This window comes from Neopelma chrysocephalum, unplaced genomic scaffold, assembly GCF_003984885.1.
Source record: "Neopelma chrysocephalum unplaced genomic scaffold, ASM398488v2 Primary Assembly neopelma1_97, whole genome shotgun sequence".
Lineage (NCBI taxonomy): Eukaryota > Metazoa > Chordata > Aves > Passeriformes > Pipridae > Neopelma > Neopelma chrysocephalum.
In genome coordinates, this window is record NW_020897760.1 from 2126120 (window position 1) to 2147182 (window position 21063).

At 47.4% G+C, this 21063-nt stretch overlaps 1 protein-coding gene and 2 long non-coding RNA genes across 3 annotated transcripts in view; 1 reads left to right on the top strand and 2 right to left on the bottom strand.

Moving 5' to 3' along the window:
* The first annotated feature begins 5145 nt into the window (after nucleotides 1–5145).
* On the top strand, nucleotides 5146–21017 carry IL12RB2 (interleukin 12 receptor subunit beta 2). The gene is made up of 16 exons (XM_027694517.1): nucleotides 5146–5242; nucleotides 8345–8410; nucleotides 9446–9769; nucleotides 10213–10327; nucleotides 10543–10718; nucleotides 10916–11055; nucleotides 11761–11905; nucleotides 13736–13818; nucleotides 16112–16328; nucleotides 16939–17139; nucleotides 18190–18291; nucleotides 18370–18525; nucleotides 19074–19211; nucleotides 19906–19993; nucleotides 20628–20727; nucleotides 21002–21017. Exons 2-16 carry the CDS (start codon nucleotides 8353–8355, stop codon nucleotides 21005–21007), a joined length of 2049 nt encoding a protein of 682 aa, XP_027550318.1. The 5' UTR covers nucleotides 5146–5242; nucleotides 8345–8352; the 3' UTR covers nucleotides 21008–21017.
* LOC113972957 lies at nucleotides 7924–16545 on the bottom strand. The gene is made up of 3 exons (XR_003536090.1): nucleotides 16439–16545; nucleotides 13718–13829; nucleotides 7924–8082 (listed from the first exon to the last, which is right to left on the bottom strand). It is a non-coding gene; the product is annotated as an uncharacterized LOC113972957 (long non-coding RNA).
* The window catches only part of LOC113972958, a 2028-nt gene continuing 852 nt past the window's right edge, over nucleotides 19888–21063 (bottom strand). The window contains exon 3 of the long non-coding RNA XR_003536091.1: nucleotides 19888–20026. This is a non-coding gene — a long non-coding RNA (uncharacterized LOC113972958). The remainder of the gene's footprint in view (nucleotides 20027–21063) is intronic.

Sequence of the window (21063 nt, forward strand, 5' to 3'; positions counted from 1 at the left end):
TCAACTTGCTGTGTGAAGCACAGTGTGGCACAGCAAAATGGGATTTTGTTAGGCATGTGACTGGGAATTTGGATCTTCTGATATCCAGAAGGTGAAATGCAGGAGTCTCTTCCTGCTGAGCAGTCATGAAACCATTTATAGGTTTCCCTGGGACTTACAAAACATTCCCAAAGCATATTCCTTTCATTTTTTCCTAGGCACTGGATGCATTTCTCTATCAGCTGTTGCACAAATGGATCAGTTTTGTTGTTTATCCTGGATACTTCCAAACCAACATCATTGTGGGCTGTGCTTGTTTCCTTCTAACACCCCAAGAGATCTGTCACTGATATTTCTGGAGTAGTAGATACCTGGCTAAGTGGGGTAGGATTATTCTTCAGAAGCAGCAAACTGTTTCCAAGGCAGAAATGTGACTGTTTCATGTAGGTGAGTCTAAAATTAGTGATTGCTGCCTGAGCAGGAAGGAAATTGTAGAAGAACAGCCACATACTATCAGTGCGAGATGGGGAAGGTATTTTTTTCAATGTCCACATCCTGAAATTTGTGCTGAACTCTGTCACCTGAACTACCAAAGCTCACAGGGCAAAATGCTTCTCTTGTCAGCAAACAAGGCTGAAAGCTTGGTCTTACCTTTCAGGCTCTTGCTGGTTGAATTTCCAGCCCTAATAACTCGCTCCAGGATGGATCCCTGCAAATATATCCACGGCCAGGGGAGCACAGGGATGAAACATTGCCCAGATCATGCCATGGATATTTGCCTCAACAGTGCCAATGCTCCCACTGATTTCTTAGGTGCTGAAGGAAATATTTCTCCTTTTCATGGGTGTTGGGGTGCATCTGGTAAATTTGGGCTGGTTACTGGAGGAAATCGAAAGAGAGAGGCACAAATATATATTTACATAGTGCTTCACCATATATATATCGATACGATGAAGCCCTGGCACAGGCTGTCCAGAGAAGCTTTGGCTGCCCCGTCCCTGAAAGTGTCCAAGGCCAAGTTGGACAGGGTTTGGAGCAACCTGTTCTAGTGGAAGGTGTCCCTGCCCATGGCAGCGGTGGAACTGAATGATCTTTAAGGTTTCTTCCAACCCAAACCATTCTGGGATTCTGTGATTCAAAACACTGGGCCAGGTTGTTCCAAGCCCTGTCAAACCTGGCCTTGGACACTTCCAGGGATAGGGCATCCCATGAACCAAATCATGATGTCACTCTCAGTAGGTTTATTTTAACATCTCAGGTTCCCTCCTCCCTTCCTCAAATATTACGTACTCCCTAATCCTTGCTATGGGTATTTTCTAACATTTGGTTTTACTGTTGGCAGTTGGATCTTGTGCCAGCGATTTCCACCGGTCATTTATCAGCTCAGGAATGAATGGGTTGTTCAGTGCCATCACAACCTGGGGTTATGTACCTTGGAGGCACTTAAAGGAAGGGTACACTGAGTAATGTCTCTGCCCACAGAGAGGGAGCACCAAAAACAATCACTCGCGTAACTCACTGATTGCAAACTCATCTGTCCGTGATCCCCTGCGAGTGACATCTGTGTGTCAATACTTAATGATGAGACATCCTTTGTTCTGAATGAGTAACATGGAGCAGTGTTCTTACACTTTACTTACACCTACGCGTGCTGTAATAACTACCAAAGCAGAACAGCTCACAACCCACGGAGATGCATTACAACACGGTGTCCCATCGCTACCCAGAGTTCTAACACAACCTCCCTAAAACAGATATTTTTATAGAAATAGAAGGAGAGAACAGATGAAAAAGAAATAAGAAATTGGGTGTTCAAAGCTTCAGTGGGTTTGGAGAACAGCAGAGTCATCCACTCCTGCTCTTATCTCCATCCCCTCCACAGAGCAGGGTGTATCTACTAGGTGTATCAAGTGTGACCTTGAGGCGATAGAAGTTACCAGCACCACTCCCTGAGGGACTTGTTTACCACCCTTCTTCAAAGAGTAGAGTTGGAGATTAATTAAACCAAATGCAGAATGCAGAAATAATAAATAAATTTGATGTAATAAATTATGCATCAAATGTACATCAATAGCTACAATGTTATATCATTTATGCCTCTTCTCTGCCCCTGTTATCATGCAGGAGGACATGAAATTCATTCTGGTTTGAGGTTTGAAGCACAAGAGAGCTGGGTTTAGTCACAGCTTAGTCACCAACTCACTGTGTGACCTTCACCAAGTGCTTTGCCTTCATTTCTTATCCACAGAGTCTGGATAGTAACAACTACCACTGGTAAAGCCTCAGGATCTGAGGTCAAAAGCACCTTAAACCCTTTGGTAACAGGAACGGGACAAGAAGATCATAGAAACATCCTCTGAGTAATATTGTGCTGCTTGATTTTATTCTGTCGCATTTATAAACCCACCCCAGGCTGGAAGGTTTGCAAGGGCTTGGCTGTCAGTAAACTGTGGGAGAGATTCAGTGGCAGATAAAGATGCTGCAGAGGCTAAAATTGGATTACAAACTTGAGCATTTCACAGAGCTAAGTAACACCCGTCGACCTCCGGGGATTTCTGAGTGCACAGACCAAAGATCAAAGCCCAGATTGTGACCAAGGCTCGTGCAAAGCTGCAAAGAAGTGCCTGGATCAGCAAAAGCCTTCTGGAAACGTGGCAAGGGGAAAACGGTCGCAGGTGGAATGACCTGACAACAAAAGTGGGAATATCCATTAAAAATTATGCTATTTGGTGTAGCCTCTTCCACCCTGAGCTTTGGGGGATTAGTTGTTATGGAGGGAGGATGAGGAGTTGTGCTCAGGGTGGGAGGGCTGAGCACAGCGGCAGAGACTGAAACCAAACTGGCGTTTCAGAGAAGAGGATGTGAGAGGTGAGGCTGTGGTTTGGGTCTCATTGGGCTCCACTGAATGCCACCTTCACAGGGAAAATCCCATGAGAATGGCACTTGCAAAGCCATTGGAGCAAGGCTTGGATTCAGGAGCAAAGGAAACTTGAAAACAGCAAAAATAAAACAAGCTACAAAGGTGATCTAGTACAGAGGATTTCATGATTGCTGCTTACCAACCCAACCAAGCCTTTCCTGAACAGAGAGGAATTAATCTTGCCACAAAAATATTAGAAAAACTCAGTATTCTTAACCTCAAAAGGACCCAGGTGTTGATGTATCTTGTGCATCGTCTGTATGATTTCCTAGACCGTGTGATTTCCACACTCTCCCTGTGGATCAAGCCTTCCTTGGCTTTCATATGTGCAAGAGGAGACAGAACAATTACCTTTACCAGACTGAGTGACTCATTTCATCCTGCTGGATGAAGGCCAATTCAATGAGAGTCACTGGCACACAGAGCAGATGGAAAACTAACAGAGCCAGAGCAGAGGGGACCTGCAGTACTGAAAACAGACACCCCTGCACTGAGTTATTGCTCATTCTGCTGCTGCAGCTGTAACTTCAACACTGCTGGGGGCTGGGTGCCACAACTCCCCTGTCCAGGCTCCAAGGAACCAAATATCTGAGCAGCTCAAAGTCGTTAACATGAGAAGGAAGCTGTAGACCTGTTGGAGTGAGTCCAGAGGAGGATACGGAGATGCTCCAAGGACTGGAGCACCTCTGCCCTCGAGACAGGCTGGGAGAGCTGGGGGTGTTCACCTGGAGAAGAGAAGGCTCCAGGGACAACCTAGAGCCCCTTCCAGTGCCTAAAGGGGGAGCCTAAAGAGAGCTGGAGAGAGACTTTGGACAAGGGCCTGCAGGGACAGTACAAGGGGAATGGCTTCCCACTGCCAGAGGGCATGATTAGATGGGATATTGAGAAGGAGTTTTTGACTGTGAGGGTGGTGAGGCCCTGGCACAGGTTACCCAGAAAAGCTGTGGCTGCTCTATCCCTGGAAGTGTCCAAGGCCAGGTTGGACAGGGCTTGGAGCAACCTGGAATAGTGGAAGGTGTCTCTGCCCATGGCAGGGGGTGGGACTGGATGGGCTTTAACGTCCCTTCCACCCAAGCAAGTCTGTGATTCTGTAACTCTCAACAAGCCCTCTCAGCTCTTGCATTTACATGTCTCTTGGTGTCTGCTCAATTCACATACAAGTTCACGGTCACTACAGACCAGCAGGGCTGGTGCTGGGGAGCTCAGCCAGCACGGCTTCCCCTGAGCTCTGTGAGGTGACACTGCAACCACCAGTGTCCTCTTGCTTTGTCCCCCCCATGTGCAGCCTCTGTGCCTCACACCCTGGGCCACTACCACCACCCGACAGCACCAAATATCACACGTTCTTCTGTCAGGGTGCTTTCCCCAGCTCCGCTTTCAGACTCACAGACACCCCCTCCCCCTAGAGAACGGATTACTCTGTACTTTCCTTGACATCACCCCATGCCAGGGGCACCAGGGAGGGTGGCACAGCATCCTCAGGGCACCGGCAGCTCCACTGGCAGCAGGACCTTGGACCCTGGTTCTCTTTGGCTGTGGGGAGACACCAACTGCAGGGAACTCATGGATTTCTTCATGGTATGTGAGTACCACATGTTCAGCAGAAGTCAATGAAGAAAGAATTGTAGGAAGAAGCAGAATTTGGTGCTAAAAAATAAGAGAAAGGGAAAAGGAAAAAAGGAAAGGGAAAAATGGAAAAGGAGAGAGCAAAAAAAAAGGAAGAAGGAAAAATAAGAAAGAAAAAGGAAAAAATAAAAAAGATAAAGACAACAAATAAAAAAGAAGAAAAGAGGAAAGAGAAAAAGAAGAGAAAGGGAAAAGGAAAAAATATAAAATATAAAATAAAGGGAAAAAGGTGAATTACAAAAGAAAATTTAAAAGGATTAAATACAAAAGAAAGGAAAAAAGGTAAAACAAAATCAGAAAGCAAAAAGAAAAGAAAAATAAAATGAGAAAAAATAGAAGAAAGAAATAAAAAAGGAAGCAACTGCATTTTATAGAAGGTAATGGACTGGGGATTTTCGGTTTAGCTGCCTCTCACTAAAACACAACACTCACCTGGGCCATCTGCTCAGCATCTTCCCTTAAATATATCCTGGATGAGTGACACAGCCCCACTCCACTGCTCCCAGCTGAGTTCAGGGTGTGAACAGTGATGGAGAAATCAACACACGGGACCTCACCAAGAAACACGGATTAGATTCCATATAACTCCTAATGGTGTCCCGGTTTAAAATCAGCTGAATCCTGGTCTGGTCACGTGGAGCTGGAGCTGTGCTGGGAAGGGCTCTGTGAAAAGGCAAAGTGTAACATGAGCTGATGAAGACAGAGGAGAAAGAAGAGGTAAAAGAAGCTGTTGATATTTGGGATTTTGTGGGGTTCTGGCTCACCCAGCTCACTCTTGGCATGTTAATGATATAATGGCAGCTCTGGAAAGGAGCACAAATGTTGCTCCAGGCTTTGGGAGGAGGAGAAGCAGATGGAGGCTCAAAGGCAAAGTTTGAGACACTTGGAAGCTGCAAATGTTGTTCTCCCTCTGCCCCTTCATTTCAACAGCTGCCCCTGAAATACCTATGCTGTGGTTCCAGGTAGGAAAATGTGATTGTAATCAGTGAGGAAAACCGAGTTGATGTTAAAAGAGAAGGAACAATAGCAATAAGATACTCACTCATTGAAAGCTCTCTTAAATGTAGTGGCAGGTTGTGGGAGTGCTGAGAAAAATGAGAGAAAGCAAAAATCCTGTTAAAGAGAACATAAAAATCAGTGTGGGTGCATCTCTGGACAAGCCCCTTGCTCCTATCAAGCTCTTGCCTTGCCTTGCCTTACCTTGCCTTGCCTTGCCTTGCCTCGCCTCCCCCTTTTCCCCCCGCCTTTCCCCTCCTGTCCCGTTCCCGGATCCCCGGGCAGGGGCGGGTCGGACCGTTCCATGCCCTCGGCGCACACGCGGGATCCGCCGCGCCCGGAGCGGCCGCGGGGCTGGGGGTGAGTAACCCCCGCTCGAGGGGCGGGGGGGCTGTAGGACGGGCATCCCCGAGGGTACCGAGGGTAGGGATCCCCCTCGCGCGGATTTTCACTCCTGAGGAGCGGTATCCCGCTTCGGGCAGCAGTATAGCGGCGCGCTGGGAAAGGTGACATCCCGCGAATGGATGCCCCGGGATGCTGCTGCCTCGGGATGCTGCTGCCCCGGGATACTCCCTGCCTCGGGATACTCACTGCCCCGAGATGCTGTTGCTGCAGGGTGCTGCTGCCTCGGGATGCTCCCTGCCTCGGGATACTCCCTGCCGCGGGATGTTCACTGATGCTGCTGCGCTGGGATGCTCGGTTTCCCGGGGATGCTGTTGCACTGGGATACTCCCTGCCCTAGGATTCTGCTGCCCTGGCATGTTCGCTGCCCTGGGATGCTGCTGCCCTGGGATATTCCTGCCCCGGGACGCTGCTGCGCCAGGATGGCGTTGTGCTGGGACGCTCACTTTCCCGGTGATACTCCCTGCCCCGGGATGCTCCTGCCACGGGATGCTGCTTCCCTGGGATGTTCACTGCTCTGTGGTGCCGCTGCGCTTTGCTCTTTCTCGCGGGGATGCTGCTGCACCGGGATGATTCCCTGCCTCAGGATGCTGCTGCCCTCGAATGATCGTTATCCCGGGATGCTGCTGTCCAGGGATGCTCCTACCTGGGGATGCTGCCCACCTGGGCACACCGCCTGCCCTGGAATGCTCACTATCCCGGGATACCTCCTGCACTCTAGGATAGAGCTGCCTAAGGAGCGCAGAGCCCATCCTCTAGGAGTAACTCTGTCCCTTTCCTTCATCCCAAGAGGTCTGATTAAATCCCCCACTCTCGGTAGCTTTGGGAAGAGCCACCGGCCCTAGGCGGGATGTTCCCAAGGCTGTGGGATGACCCGGGTGCCACTGTCCTCAAAGGGCCTGGGAAGCCAGGACAGCCAGAGGGGGGGAAGCTTCCTTAAAACGCAGCCAGTGTTAGTTGTCAGTAATAGCTGGGGCACAAATAGTGGGTTTTTTCTGGGTGAAATACAACACCACAAAATGTTCCTGTTTCCACTGGTTGTTCCTGTGAGTTCTTAGAACACACAATGAGCTTTGCATGGAGGTTTTTTAGGGAGAGGTGGGGACAAGGGCATAAAAAGTTGGTTCAAGGCCAGCTCACAAGCTGTTGTGCTTCACAACTGGTTTCATTTCAGAGCTCAAGGGCTGTAGTTACAGCCTGTGTCACTGTGGCACATCCACGGGGTCACAGATTGTGTGGCCCTGGTGCTTTCAGCTGAGATCTCGAAGATAAGAGCACAAAGAGGCACCACCTTGACCCCCACAGACTTCTCATGTACTTCCTCCACCTTTACTCCATGACAACGTCCTTTGTATTTCTGTACTCTATGTGTAGCAATAGCAATTTTTCTCATTGCTGTGGAATATGGGTTTTTTCCTCTTATTTTTTTCCCCATATATCTCTATCCTGAGCTTAAGGTTGTTTCTAATTCTTTTCTCATCATTTACTCAATCATGGTTTACATCTCACACTTCCCCAACCAAACCACTGATTAAATTATTTGAAGCCAGACTGTTCTTGCCTGTTGACTCAAATATTTTGGGTAGTTTTGCTGTCAGAAGAAGCTGTCTGAAGGGTGTTTACACAGTCACCAGGGAATTTCAGTTTATTGGAAGGCAGAGCATTTACTTGAAGAACCTTGGGGTGCTGTGTTTGCTCATCCTGGCAGTTACTAATCATCTACAGAAGGCACCACATGAAGAGGCTTTGGGGAAGCTGAGGCACTGCAGCAAGCCTGAGGAACATCTGGATTTAGTTTAAAAACATTATTTATAAAACCTGGCTTATTGCCACAATATGCATTTTGGCAAATCTTATGTATTTTACATTCAATTTGAGTATTGGATCATTTAAAAACCATCTATTTCATTATCTAAAAACAACCTGAAATAACAATTTTTGTTGTTTTTATATTAATATTCGCATGGCAAAGACTATACTGTGCATGGAAATGACCCTGGCATGAAAATCAGCCAAGATTTAAAGTAGTAGTACTGGGAAAATACTACTTTCAAGCAGTTTGTTTCTGTTATGGCATCAAATCATTACAGGTTACAGAAAGTGCTTGTTGGTGAATTCACTTCTGAGGTATCCAATGTATTCCCACTGCTCCTATAGTTCTGCAGGTGAAGGATAAAAAAGGGAATATTTGTTAATGCTTGTTGTAGAAAGTATTTGAAAATACTGAGCTCAGTTCAGGTTGAGCTTGAATAATTTGTGTAAAACATTTGTGTTCAGAACTTCCTGCATTGTGTCCATTAGAAAGGTCTCCTGAAATGAGCATTTCAGATTTTCTGAAGTTGTAAAGTAATAAAACATGAAGATCTGTAAATTATATCCCTGCTCTTTAAGAACTGGTAACGGGAATTCATTTCTCTATAGGCAGCAAAATGCCATTTGCATGGATCGTGCCCTCAGCAATTTGGCTGGTGATGCACTTCACAGCAGGTAAGATACATTTTTTCCCTTCAGATAAATGCTCACTTTAAAAGAAGCACCCAGGCTAAGTAGGGTGGGTTTTTTCAGCTTCTGCGTGGAGTGCTAGTGAACATCTTCCTTATTGGAGAGCAAAGAGTTGCTAATTAGCTATGCAGGGAGGTTATAAAATTTATTTCAAGGTAGAACTGTTGGTTACATGAGAAAACGGCTCCACAGTGAGCTCCACTGAGACTGGCAGAGCTCATGAACAGGGAAAAATGGTGCTCCAAGTACTTTCACAGAACCATGGAATGGTTTGGGATGGAAGGGACTTTAAACATCATCCAGTTCCACCCCTGCCGTGGGCAGGGTCACCTTCCACTATCCCAGGTTGCTCCAAGCCCCGTCCAACCTGGCCTTGGACACTTCCAGGGATAGAGCAGCCACACCTTCTCTGGGCAACCTGTGCCAGGGCCTCACCACCCCCACAGCCAGCAATTCCTTCCCAATATCCCACCTAACCCTGCCCTCTGGCAGTGGGAAGCCATTTCCCCTTGTCCTGTCCCTGGAGGCCCTGGTCCAAAGTCCCTCTCCAGCTCTCTTTAGGCTCCCCCTTTAGGCACTGGAAGGGGCTCTAGGTTGTCCCTGGAGCCTTCTCTTCTCCAGGTGAACACCCCCAGCTCTCCCAGCCTGTCTCGAGGACAGAGGTGCTCCAGTCCTTGGAGCATCTCCATGGCCCCTCTCGACTTGCTCCAGCAGCTTCACATCCTTCCTGTGCTGCCTGCCACAACTTTCCTGACACACAGACACATTCTTAACCCAAAATGAAACAAGAGTTCTGGTAGATTTTCCCTGGTGTCATGCTGGTTCGTTGGTGACTGATTGTGATCCCATGGTTGCTGACCCCAGTTAATCAGACTGGGCACAGCAACATCCCACAGATTACCATGCAGACGCAGAAATTCTTGGATAAGACATTTGGGGAAACTCTTCCCCGAGCAAAATATGTTGTGGAAGATAAGGGATGGATTCCTGTGAAACTTTTGTTCTCTGATTCTGTTGCAGAAGCCTGCAGGAAAGGGATCATGACTTCCAGCAAAGCTCCCCGTGGCACTGAGGAAATCTGTGACAAAGGGAGAATGACGGCCAACACTGCCAGTGCCATCCAGCCTGGGACCAACATCACCCTGTCCTGCTACCTGGGAGACTTGCAGACACCTAAGTGCAGGATAGGGATTTTCCTTAACAACTCTGAACAAGTTAAAAATTCTGGCCGTTCAGTAAGCAAAACATTTCCAGTCAATACCTATGGCAGACACACCTTTACATGCAAAACGATTTGTGAAGGAAGGAAAAAACTCATTTGTGGAATTGATATCAAGTGTGGAAGTAAGCAGCATTGATTATTAATTATTCCTGGTTCTCAAACCTTTCCTGTGGCACCTCTGAGCCACACGGTAGAGACTGGCAGTGGGTGCCCTTGTCCAGGAGAGGTGTTGTCTTAGAGGGGCTCTTTGTATTTAAAATATCCCTGGCTAGAACTGTGCAACTCTGTTATTCCTGAAGGGAGAGGTGCTAAATCAAACTGCCCGCTCAGAGCAAATAATATCCTCTCTCCCAAGCATTTCCTAAAATATCTTCTAACATCTTTAAGGAAGAAACATTGAAAGCCAGGCTGGATGGAGCTCTGAGCAACCTGGGCTGGGTGAAGATGTCCCTGCCCATGGCAGGGGGTTGGACTGAATGCCTTTTAGAGGTCCAACCCAAACCAGTCTGTGATGCTAAGACTATATCTGTTTAAGATCTAAGATGCTAAGAAATATCTGTTTAAGATCCTCCAGATGAGCCAGGAAATGTGTCATGTATCCAGACTGGAACAGACAGCCACCCCGTCTGCACCTGGGATAAGGGAAGGCTCACATACCTTGACACTACGTATGTGATACAGTGAGTAATGTGGGGATGTGGGTGCTTCAACACCTCTAATTACATCTTGGAGCAGTTCAAACCCCTTTTCTGGTCATGCACCACAGCAGGTTGGCCCCAGCTGGGTTCAGAAGGTAAAGAGGGAATGCCAAGACACCCCTTTGGAATGGGATCCATGTCCCCACACACCCAGGTCTACAGAAGAGCAATAACCAAACATCTTCCTTCTCTTTCAGGCTCTCAAATGGGACACATGACTTGTGCTTTTCAGAAGAAAGTCTGAATGAGACATTTGGCTTGCTGGCTCTGAGAAAGTTGAATTTTGACTCCAATTACACCGTTGTGGTTTCTGCCTCCAATAAGTTGGGAAGTGCTTCTTCACAGCCACTCTCCTTCACGTTAATAGACATAGGTAAAGCAGGACTTTCCACCTCTCAGTCAGCCCTAGTCCTTTGGGAACACCTGAGATGTTCTGAGCACTTTCTTTTTTAAACCTCTTGGGAAAATCATCCATCCAGCCTAAACTAATAACTCTGTTTTCCATCCAACCCCATTCCAAGTCATGTCGTGTTTCTGAGCACCCTCTGCTTCTTTCTGTTTTGCTGCCAGTGAAGCCACATCCTCCTGACTTTTTAGTGGAATTTGACAGTTCTTCTGCGACCAGCTGCACTCTTTTTTGGCACAATGAAGCACAAGCACAGCACTGCAGGCTGAGATATCGTCCCCTCACCAGGCACTCCTGGAGCATGGTAATCATCTTTGGGATAAAGGAAGTTATGAACTTGCTAGAGAAGAGAAGGCCTTAGGGAGAGATCTTAGAGCACCTTCCAGTGCCTAAAGGGGGAGCCTAAAGAGAGCTGGAGAGGGACTGTGGACCAGGGCCTTCAGGGACAGGACAAGGGGGAATGGCTTCCCACTGCCAGAGGGCAGGGTTAGGTGGGATATTGGGAAGGAATTCTTCCTTGTGAGGATGGTGAGGCCCTGGCACAGGTTGCCCAGAGAAGGTGTGGCTGCCCCATCCCTGGAAGTGTTCAAGGCCAGGTTGGACAGGACTTGGAGCAACCTGGAATAGTGGAAGGTGTCCCTGCCCATGGCAGGGGGTGGAACTGGGCTTTAAGCTCCCTCTCAACCCAAACCAGTCTGTGATTCTGTGATTCTACAAAGTCTTTGCTCTTATTTTAAGTGGCAAAAGAAACCTATTGCTGGAAGTTGAGTCAAATCACACAAATAGAGATTTTGCTATTGTCACATATTAAATGAGGAGTTTTTCAGATGAAGCCCTGTGAACCTGATGATTCATTGCATCAGTCTTTGAGTTATTAAAGCCACCTCAAATCAGGGTTTCCCTGTTGTTTTTTAAAGCTTCACACAGGCATTTGTGATTCAGCTGCCACCGCCTTCAACCTTTGTCTCCTCGTGAGTTTAATATTACATGTTCTTTATCTCCATCAAAGGTTGAAATCTTCAACAGTGAACAATACCACCTTCATGGGCTGGAGCCTGACACAGCCTATGAGTTCCAGGTCAGCTGTAAAATTCACCCTGAGCGAGGGCTGTGGAGCGACTGGAAAATGAACCTAACCCGGACTCCAGAAGCAGGTAACACAAACCAACACTAAACCTGCACTAAACCTGTGCCTAACAGTTGCATTCAATGGGTAACTTCAGCTAATGAAGTCAAACTGCTGCTGGTTCCTTTGTGGAGACTGTGGATCCAGACCCGGAGCCAAGAGAGAAGTAGCTCCTGTAAGAGAATTGCTTTTTTAATGAACAAAGATGAAGCTGTTTGAGTTTCTTGCAAAACAAGAATTTCAAGAGTTCACTGAGAAGAGCTGAAGGATAAAGGGGTTGGAATAAAATGATTTTTAAGGTCTTTTCCAGGCCAAACGATTCTGTGATTCTCTGATCTCCTACTTGGCTTTGGTTGCTCTTTTTTGTGAATTAGTACAAACCCTCCAGGCTTGGGCTGTTCTTACTCATCCCATTTACCACTGTAAGAGCACCAGTTTCTGTAAGAAGCATTGATTGATGAAGGAGATGTGAACTTTTCCTTCCCTCCCCCACCTTCCTCTCAACAGTTTTCTCCACTTCTTGTTGCACCCTGACGTTTGTGGTCATCACCCCTCTCCCCAGCCCTGCTGCACAATGAGAATGAGAATGTTTTTAGCTGATCAAGGAACACTTTGTGTCACCAGATGAGGTGACTGCAAGGGGAGGTTGCAGACTAGAAGCTCTGGTACATCATGTTTACTCTTTGTTGAAGGAACTGAAGTTTTATGCGTGAACTGACTTGTTGCAAATCCAGAATTACACCTTTTCAACGGGATATTCCTTTTCCTGTTCCTTTTAGCGTGACCTGCCACAAAAGCTGCCTTATGCAAGCCCTGTTCATTAGTGAGCATATCTTTTTCTTTCCAGCCAATTCACGTGGTTCATGAACTTTCAGATCCAGTCTGGAGGCCAGCAGATGCAATCCCATATCCTACTTTTTCTGCTCCCTTCTGAGGGAGCTCACCCCTTCCTCCCTCACTCACAGCCGGTGAGCTCTGGTTTTATTTCTGCTGTTGCTCCTGCTTCTTGTTTCTGTTCTAGTCACTATTTGCAGTTAATACAGGACAAACTGCTCCAAACATCACTGACATGGAGGGGTTTTGTGTCTTTGAATACAGCAAAGAGCAGGCAGCCCTGTCCTTGCTGGGTTCTCCATCAGCTGCCTCCTGCTCTGACTGTTAGCAGCAATTAATATTTGAATTTGATGAGTCTATGTTGGTCAGGGACCCTGAGGAACCAAGCTCTGTCACATCAGCTTTCTTGACACCTGTATCTCTGGTTCTGAATTTCTGGAGCTTGTTCACCAGCCAGAACTTAGCTTTTGTGTTATTTTGTGAGGTTTATTCAGAATATCATGAGTTTCCAGCCAGTCTGTGACTGAAAATTGTGGAAAGAATGGGGGATTTAAGGTACCTCCAACAAGGTCCTACTCAGCAGTTAAAGACAATTATTGCCTAGAGCCAAACAGCAAAATCCTACAGATCCCACAAACCCCATCATCCTGTTGTTCTAGGATTGATTTAGCCAACCCCAAGGACCTTAATAAGCCTCAGATTTGTGCAAAGACAAGAGATAACACTGTCCATTTGATGTGTGGGTTTCCTTAGGAGCCATTCTAGTTATCAAGGGCAGAATAAAGTCATCAGAAGAGCAAAACTCCCTCCCTGGTTTATGACTTGTTTTCCTCATGATCCCCATCCTCAATGAACTGAACTCAAGAGCAAACATGGACTATCATATATTGCATCATTTCAGGGACATTTTAAAACTGAAATTTTCATTTTCTCAGGGTTTTTACCCCCTTTACTTACTCGTTTTCTTGTTTGTTTACTTCAAACCACGGCCACTCATGCTGCTCACCTTTTCCTTCCACCCCAGAGCCGACCGGGATCCCGGATGTCTGGTACCGGCAGCAGCAGGACCCAGGCTCTCAGCAGCAGAACATCTCACTCTTTTGGAAGGTAAGTGAAACCTAAGCAGAGGCAGCAATAACCAACAAGGTTAGAGGGGAAACCAGTTTATGTGGTTTTGGGAAAGGACTGAACCCTTTGAGAGCACAAGGCCAGCGCCAGGGCCACAGACCAAGGCTCACCTCCCCTGGAAGGAGATTCAGCAACACTTTTCTACCTACAGTTTCTTAGAATGGCAGGACGATTTGGATTGAACAGGATCTCGGACATCCAACCATCTCGTTCCAAACCCCTTGCCATGGACAGGGACACCTTCCACTAGAACAGGTTGCTCCAAGCCCCGTCCAACCTGGCCTTGAACACTTCCAGAGATGGAGCAGCCACAGCTTCTCTGGGTAACCTGTGCCAGGGCCTCACCACCCTCACAGGGAAGAATTTCTTTCCAATATCCCACCTAACCCTGCCCTCTGGCAGTGGGAAGCCACTCCCCCTTGTCCTGTCCCTGCAGGCCCTGGTCCAAAGTCCCTCTCCAGCTCTCTTTAGGCTCCCCCTTTGGGCACTGGAAGGGGCTCTAGGTTGTCCCTGGAGCCTTCTCTTCTCCAGATGAATAATGGACAGACAATAACCTTATAGACTTCCTAATTTGTTTTCTAATGAATATCTCCCTCTCCTCATTCCCCACCTTGTTGTTGTTTCCCATGGTTGCCATATGTGGTCAGGACAGGAGCTCGGGGGGGACAGGTGGACACCACGGCTCATGTTCTCCATATAGACTCACCTTGGGGGTCTGCTGCCTTCAGAGCTATTTCAGCTCTGCTTTGCTTATATGAATCACAGAATCATTTAGACGGAAAAGCCCTCTCAGACCATTGAATCCAACTGCCCCTCCACCACTGCCCAGGCCACCACTGTCCCATGTCCCTAAAAGAAGAGCAGAGCAATGAAAAATGGAGGAGGCTGAAAGGGCGATTTTTTATAACATCCCCTTAAAATGACTGAACTCCCCAAAATCTAAGAGCTGGATATAGTTTGGGCAGTGAAAGGGGTCCTGTGGGGTCACTGCTGTGTGGAGGGATGGGGTCGAAGATGTTGTTGTACAACAGGAAGAGGGGGTTTCTCCACAGGTGTAGAACCACACAAACAAGCATTTCTAATACCAAAGCTGCAGATCTGAAGCTGGACAAAGAGTGAAAAAAAGCTGGGGTATCTTCCCCCCACACACCAACAAGCACCAGGCTAAAAGTGAAAGCAGAAACTCTCATGTGATTCTGTGACCCCAGACGTTGTGGCTTTAAGACCTTTATCTTGCAGCACTTTCTTTATCAGAACTGACTTCCTGCAGCATCATTCATAAAATGGGGCAATGAACTGCCTCTATAGTTTTCACAAATGCTACAAAGCAAAAGGCTGAAAGTACAACATCCTACCAAGAAATGTGCTCCTATTTTCAGACAAATACCCAAAAAAGGCTGCAAATTTGATTTCAGCAGTTCCTCAGAGTGGTTCCAGTGCTGTGTCTGTCCTGAGCCACTGCCAAAGCACCTGTAACACTACCTTTTCCTATTTTTGAAAGTGCTTTGTTTTGTTATGACAAAAAATCAGCCAAACAAATGAATTCACATTATAGAAACATCAGGAAACTGTGAAACGGAGAGTACAACTGCAGATACCCAGAGGGGAGGAAAAACCAGGGTGAGGTGTTAATGGGATAGCACAGACTGCCAGAGATGTGTTCTAAGTGGTTCAATTTAAATAGTTTTTTATTATGGCTTTAAGTAAAATCCATATTTTTCCCCTAAATCAAAAATCACTCATTTAAAAAAACCCAGATGCAGTTAATACTCTTTTTTTTCAACTCTTGGGAAAAGCTTGGCTTGAATTCAGCCTCAGGACAGGAGATGGATGAGTGTTTCACTGTCTCCAGCTCTGCTGCTGCTGGGAGAATCAGCAGCTCACAGCAAAAGTGTTTCACTAAACTGGAATTAAACGGGAAAAATTAATCATGGGATGGTTTGGGTTGAGAGGAAGCTTAAAGATCACCCAGTCCCACCCCTGCCATGGACAGGGACACCTTCCACTAGACCACATTGCTCCAAGCCTCGTCCACCTGGCCTTGAACACTTCCAGGGATGGGGCAGCCACATCTTCTCTGGGAATTCGATCCCAGCCCCTCACCACCCTCACTGGGAAGAATTCCTTCCAATAATCCCATCTATCCCTGCCCTCTGGCAGTGGGAAGCACTGTCCTGTCCCTCTAGGTTCTTATCCAAAGCCCCTCTCCAGCTTTCTCAGCTGACAATATTTTTTCCAGAAGAAGACAGTAACAAATGCACTTTCCTCACAGGCTCTGAGCAAGTCGGAGGCAGGAGGAAGAATCCTGGGGTACAGAGTGACCTTTGAAGCCCTGAACCATCAGAACCCCCCCACAGAATCCCACCAAACCACCCACACCAGCTACTCCAAAGTCACACCAAGGGTGGACTACAGGATCACAGTCACTGCTCAGAACTCTCGGGGCAGGTCCCCCCCTGCATCCATCCTGACCAACCTGGGCATCCAGGGTAAGGCTTCTGCTGAGTCTGGATCACTGGGAAAAACACCAGTGCTCTGCGTTGTGCCACACACTGTGTATCTGTTCTGGTCGCACCACCTCGTGCCCATCAAGGTCCACCTCAATGGATCTTCGGGCATCTGCAGATCCAGTTTGCCCTAAGGTCTCCCTGGAGCCTTCTCTTATCTAGACAAACACTCCCAGCTCTCCCAGCCTGGCTCCAGAGCAGAGGGGCTCCAGCACTAAGAGCATCTCTGTGGCTTCCTCTGGACTTGCTCCAGCAGCTCCACATCCTGCCTTATGGCTCCAACATAGCAGTGGGATTTGGGGATGTGCTGTGACATCATCTTCTCAGGGTTCGGGGATGGCACAACCAAGCAGTACTGTGGGTGTTCAATCCAATCTGCTAAACCATGAGACAAGAAAAGAATGTGACTGTTCCTATCAGCATAAACCTTACTCTCCCATAATGACCTTTTCTTTCAATTATAGTTTATTTTTATCCTCCACATGGTGCCAGACTGGATAAGACACAATAAAACACATATTTCAAACTTAATGGTTCCACTTGAGGTTACAGCAAGTTTGTGCTGACAGTGTCTTTTTGTTTGGTGTTTAAGATCTACCACCTCCTCAGCAAGTCTCTGCCATGGCCATGGGGAACAGCAGCATCCTGGTCAGCTGGAAACCACCCCTCAGATCCGCTGTGCCTGTCAGTGGGTACGTGGTGGAGTGGGCAGAGACAGGGAGGAACCCACACCTGGAGCCCCATCACACCTGGGCAAAGCTTCCCGCATCCAACCTGTCCACAGTGATAGCAGGTAAATATACCCTAAGGTTGGATACAACCAAAGTACCAGTTTATTTTGGAAATATTTTAAGGAACAAGTCAGATGGGAATTTTGCCTCCAAGACCAGGTTGGACGGGGCTTGGAGCAACCTGGGATAGTGGAAGGTGTCCCTGCCCATGGCAGAGGGTGAAATGACATGAGCTTTAAGGTCCCTTCCAAACCAAAGAGTCTGTGATTCTATCATTATTACTAATTCAGCATAAGAAATTATGGCATTTAAAGCTTTTTGTATAGGAGAGAAAACAACTGGTGGCTGCCCTGGGCTGAGCCCTGCAACTGCTCTCAGCTGAGCTTTGTATCTGAAAGTAAAATGTCTCTGAAAAACCAATCTCTCCAATATGAAACAAGCCAGATAGAGGTACCAGAGATCAAAGGCCTAAGAAAATGCTATTTCCTTTCTACTAATTTTGGTTACTAACCCCAAGCAGCACGACGTGTCAGTGCTCTGCACAGTGATAGCCATGAAGTTACAACAGGGGTGATCGTGAGAACCTTCGTTAATCTTCCCTATCTTCTGTCCTGGTGCTGTGTCTCTATCCTCTCATATCCTTGCTCCAAATGAGCTGGAAAAAGCAGCATATTCCATAGAAACCCAGACTGGTTTGGGTTGGAAGGAACCTTAAAGCCCATCTCATTCCACCCTCTGCCATGGGCAGGGACACCTTCCACTAGACCAGGTTGCTCCAGGCCCCATCCAACCTGGCCTTGGAGACTTCCTGGGATGGGGCAGCCACAGCTTCTCTGGGCAACCTGTGCCAGGGCCTCACCACCCTCACAGGAGAGTTTCTCCCTAATCTCCAGTCTAATCCTTCCCTCCTAGTAGTGGGAAGCCACTAATTTTCAGTTTAATGCCCAGTAAAGCTCTGCCTAGATCACAGAGAAGGTTTCTTTCCCTTCTTTATGAAAGACCTCTAAATAATCAGAGGATCCATCTCAGATTTAAGCAGCTGATGCAGACACTTCAGCCAGGAGTGCAAATACTTTAAAAAGTAACTATCCACTTCTAATTCCTTTATCTAGAGCACATCAAAGATAACATGTGCTACCAGATCCGTGTGTTTGCTCTCTACCAGGATGGAGCTGGACAGGAAGCATCAGTCAGGGGATACTCCACAGCACAAGGTAAATCACAGTAATGCTCTTCCAGATGTTTTCAAGCTCCTTAAGCTCAGCTTTCAAAGCCAGTCCTATGTCTTGCAGCCCCATCAGCTGGGCCCCAGATGTTCACAATCCCGTGGGCCACCGGCGTCTTGGTGTCATGGGAGGAAATTCCTGTTCCCCAGCAGAGGGGGTGCATCACAGGGTACCACGTGTACCTGCAGACCAAGGACAGCCAGGGAGACCCCCAGGTCTATGGTGGGTGTCTGGGAGCTGGAAATGCTTCTCCTGCTTCCATTTAATTACTGAAGGTTTCTAGTGGGATCATTCCAAGCTCCTTTGAGTGTGGAACTATCAAATTTCTTCCTGCTTCTTCTTCTTCCTCTTCTTCTTCCTCTTCCTCCTCTTATTATTCCTCTTCCTCATCCTCATCTTCTTCCTCTTCTTCTTCCTCTTTTTCCTCTTCCTCCTCTTGTTCATCTTCCTTGTTTTATTTCTCTTCTTCCTCTTCTTTTTTGTCCTCTTTTTCTTCTTCTGCTTCTTCTTTTTCCTCCATTTCTTGCTCTTCTTCTTCCTCCATCTCTTCTTCTTGCTCTTTCCTCTTCTTCTTCATCCTCCTCCTCTTCTTCCTCTTCTTCTTCCTCCATCTCTTCTTCTTGCTCTTTCCTCTTCTTCTTCATCCTCCTCCTCTTCTTCCTCTTCTTCTTCCTCATTTTCCCTTGACTTCATTCAGAACTTCATTCCAGCTGAACACAGCAAAACGCTGGTGCAAGTGCTTCATGTCCTTCTCCCCCTTTTCCCCACAGCCATTCCCAATGGGACGTCCCCGAGGTCCCTGTACATCCCGGACCTGCAGCCAGGGGAGCTCTACGACCTGTGGGTGACAGGGTCCACTGCGGCCGGGGAGGGGCCGCCGGGCAACAGCGACCGGCTCCGCCTGGAAAGTAATGACACTGTGCCGGGGTGGGGCCAGGAGGGTCCTGGTAATGCTTTTCTTGCTCCTTTTTAATTACCAAAGATCTCCAGGAGATCTCTTGATATTCTTCAAATGCTGAATATTTCTAGTTTCAGCTAATTTTAAGATGTAGCATCTCTTTCTCTGCCTTCAAGCTCCCAGTTCTGTGCCAAGATGTTTTCTTGGAGTTGAAGTAGGGTGATTTATTCATAGAATCACAGAACAGTCTGGGTTGAGAGAGACCTTAAAGTCCATTCCTTCCCACCCCCTGCCACGGGCAGGGACACCTTCCACTAGACCAGTTTGCTCCAAGCCCTCTCTAACCTGGCCTTGGACACTTCCAGGGATGGGGAAATCCCTCTCCACATTGTGGGAGCAGGGCCGCTCTGGAGGCAGATTTCTCCCATAGACTGGAGGACAAATCCAGGGCAATGAGCAGCAAAGGAAATTAAAGAAAACAGGGCACCTTAAAAAAAAAGGCTTGCTGGTATAAAATCTGGATTTAGGACAATTACATTTTAAGCAGACAGTGCAAGGGCAGTAAGGAAAAAAAACATGCTGGTATGTTTTGTGAGTGCAAACACCAGTCAGGCCATGATTTCTTGTTGACCAACTTGAACTAGTGTATTTAAATTTTTTAATTCTTTTTGATGAAGCTGAATGAAGGGTGCTCTGTATTTCAGGTGCCGGGGTCTGGGTGACTCCGGTGCTCACCTGCAGCTTCTTCATCTTCTCAGCCTGTGTTTGTTCTGTGCCTCGAGCGAGAAAAGCGTGAGTGGATCCATTTGTTATGTTACAATAAAACTGGAATAGTTATTAGAAGGGATTAAATCCCAGACTGGTTTGGGTTGGAAGGGATCTTAAAGCTCATCCAGTTCCGTCCCCTGCCATGGGCAGAGACAACTTCCACTCAACCAGGTGGCTCCAAGCCCATCCAACCTGGCCTTGGACACTTCCAGGGATGGGGCAGCCACAGCTCCTCTGGGCAACCTGTGCCAGTGCATTGTAATCATCTTCTTCCTAATAACAAATCTAAATTGATCCTCTTTTAAGTTAATACCATTCTCATTTGTCCTATGGGATGGTCATGTCCTCTCAGGACACCTGGGAAACAGTGACGGTTGTTTGGAATGCAAGTTTCAGAGCACATGAATTATAATAAAAATACCCACTGAGATTAAAATATGGTGGTAGTTCACAGATATTGTGAATTTTTAACCCAGATCTTAAGGTCTGCTTCCATCAAAACCAAACTGAAGGGGTACAAGCCTTGGGAATTAACCCCACCCAGGTGGGGGCAGATCCATGATCACACCAGGCTCCTGGGTTAATCCCACCCCAAGGAGCACATGGGTGCTGCAGGTATCCCTGTTCATGCCATTAATTGCATTTCTCCTCCCTGCAGGTTCCACTCGCTCCTCTCCGTGCTTCTGCCACAGTGGCAGAACAAAGCCATTCCCGACCCAGCTAATGCCACGTGGGCCAAGAGCTTCATGGCTACCAAGGTAAATTACAGGGGTTTTGCATTCTAATCCCACAAGCTTCAAAAAAAAAAAACAGCGACTGGAGCCACGCAAGCCAGTAATCTCCTCAAGCAGCAAATCCAGCAATCTTTGGCAGTGGAAAATCCCCATGCTCGAGTTAGACCAGAGGAAGTGCTGAGCAAACTAGATGCAAGAAGAATGCAGAGATCTTTGTTTTTAGCAGGATGAGCTGCTGTGGGGAGGGATGTCTCAGGATATTCACCACAGAATTAATTCCATGTCCCTCCACAGGCAGAGCTGAGCTCATCCTCTCTCCTGTTCCTGCCCAGCACCGTCGGCTTTGAAGAGCCTGAACCA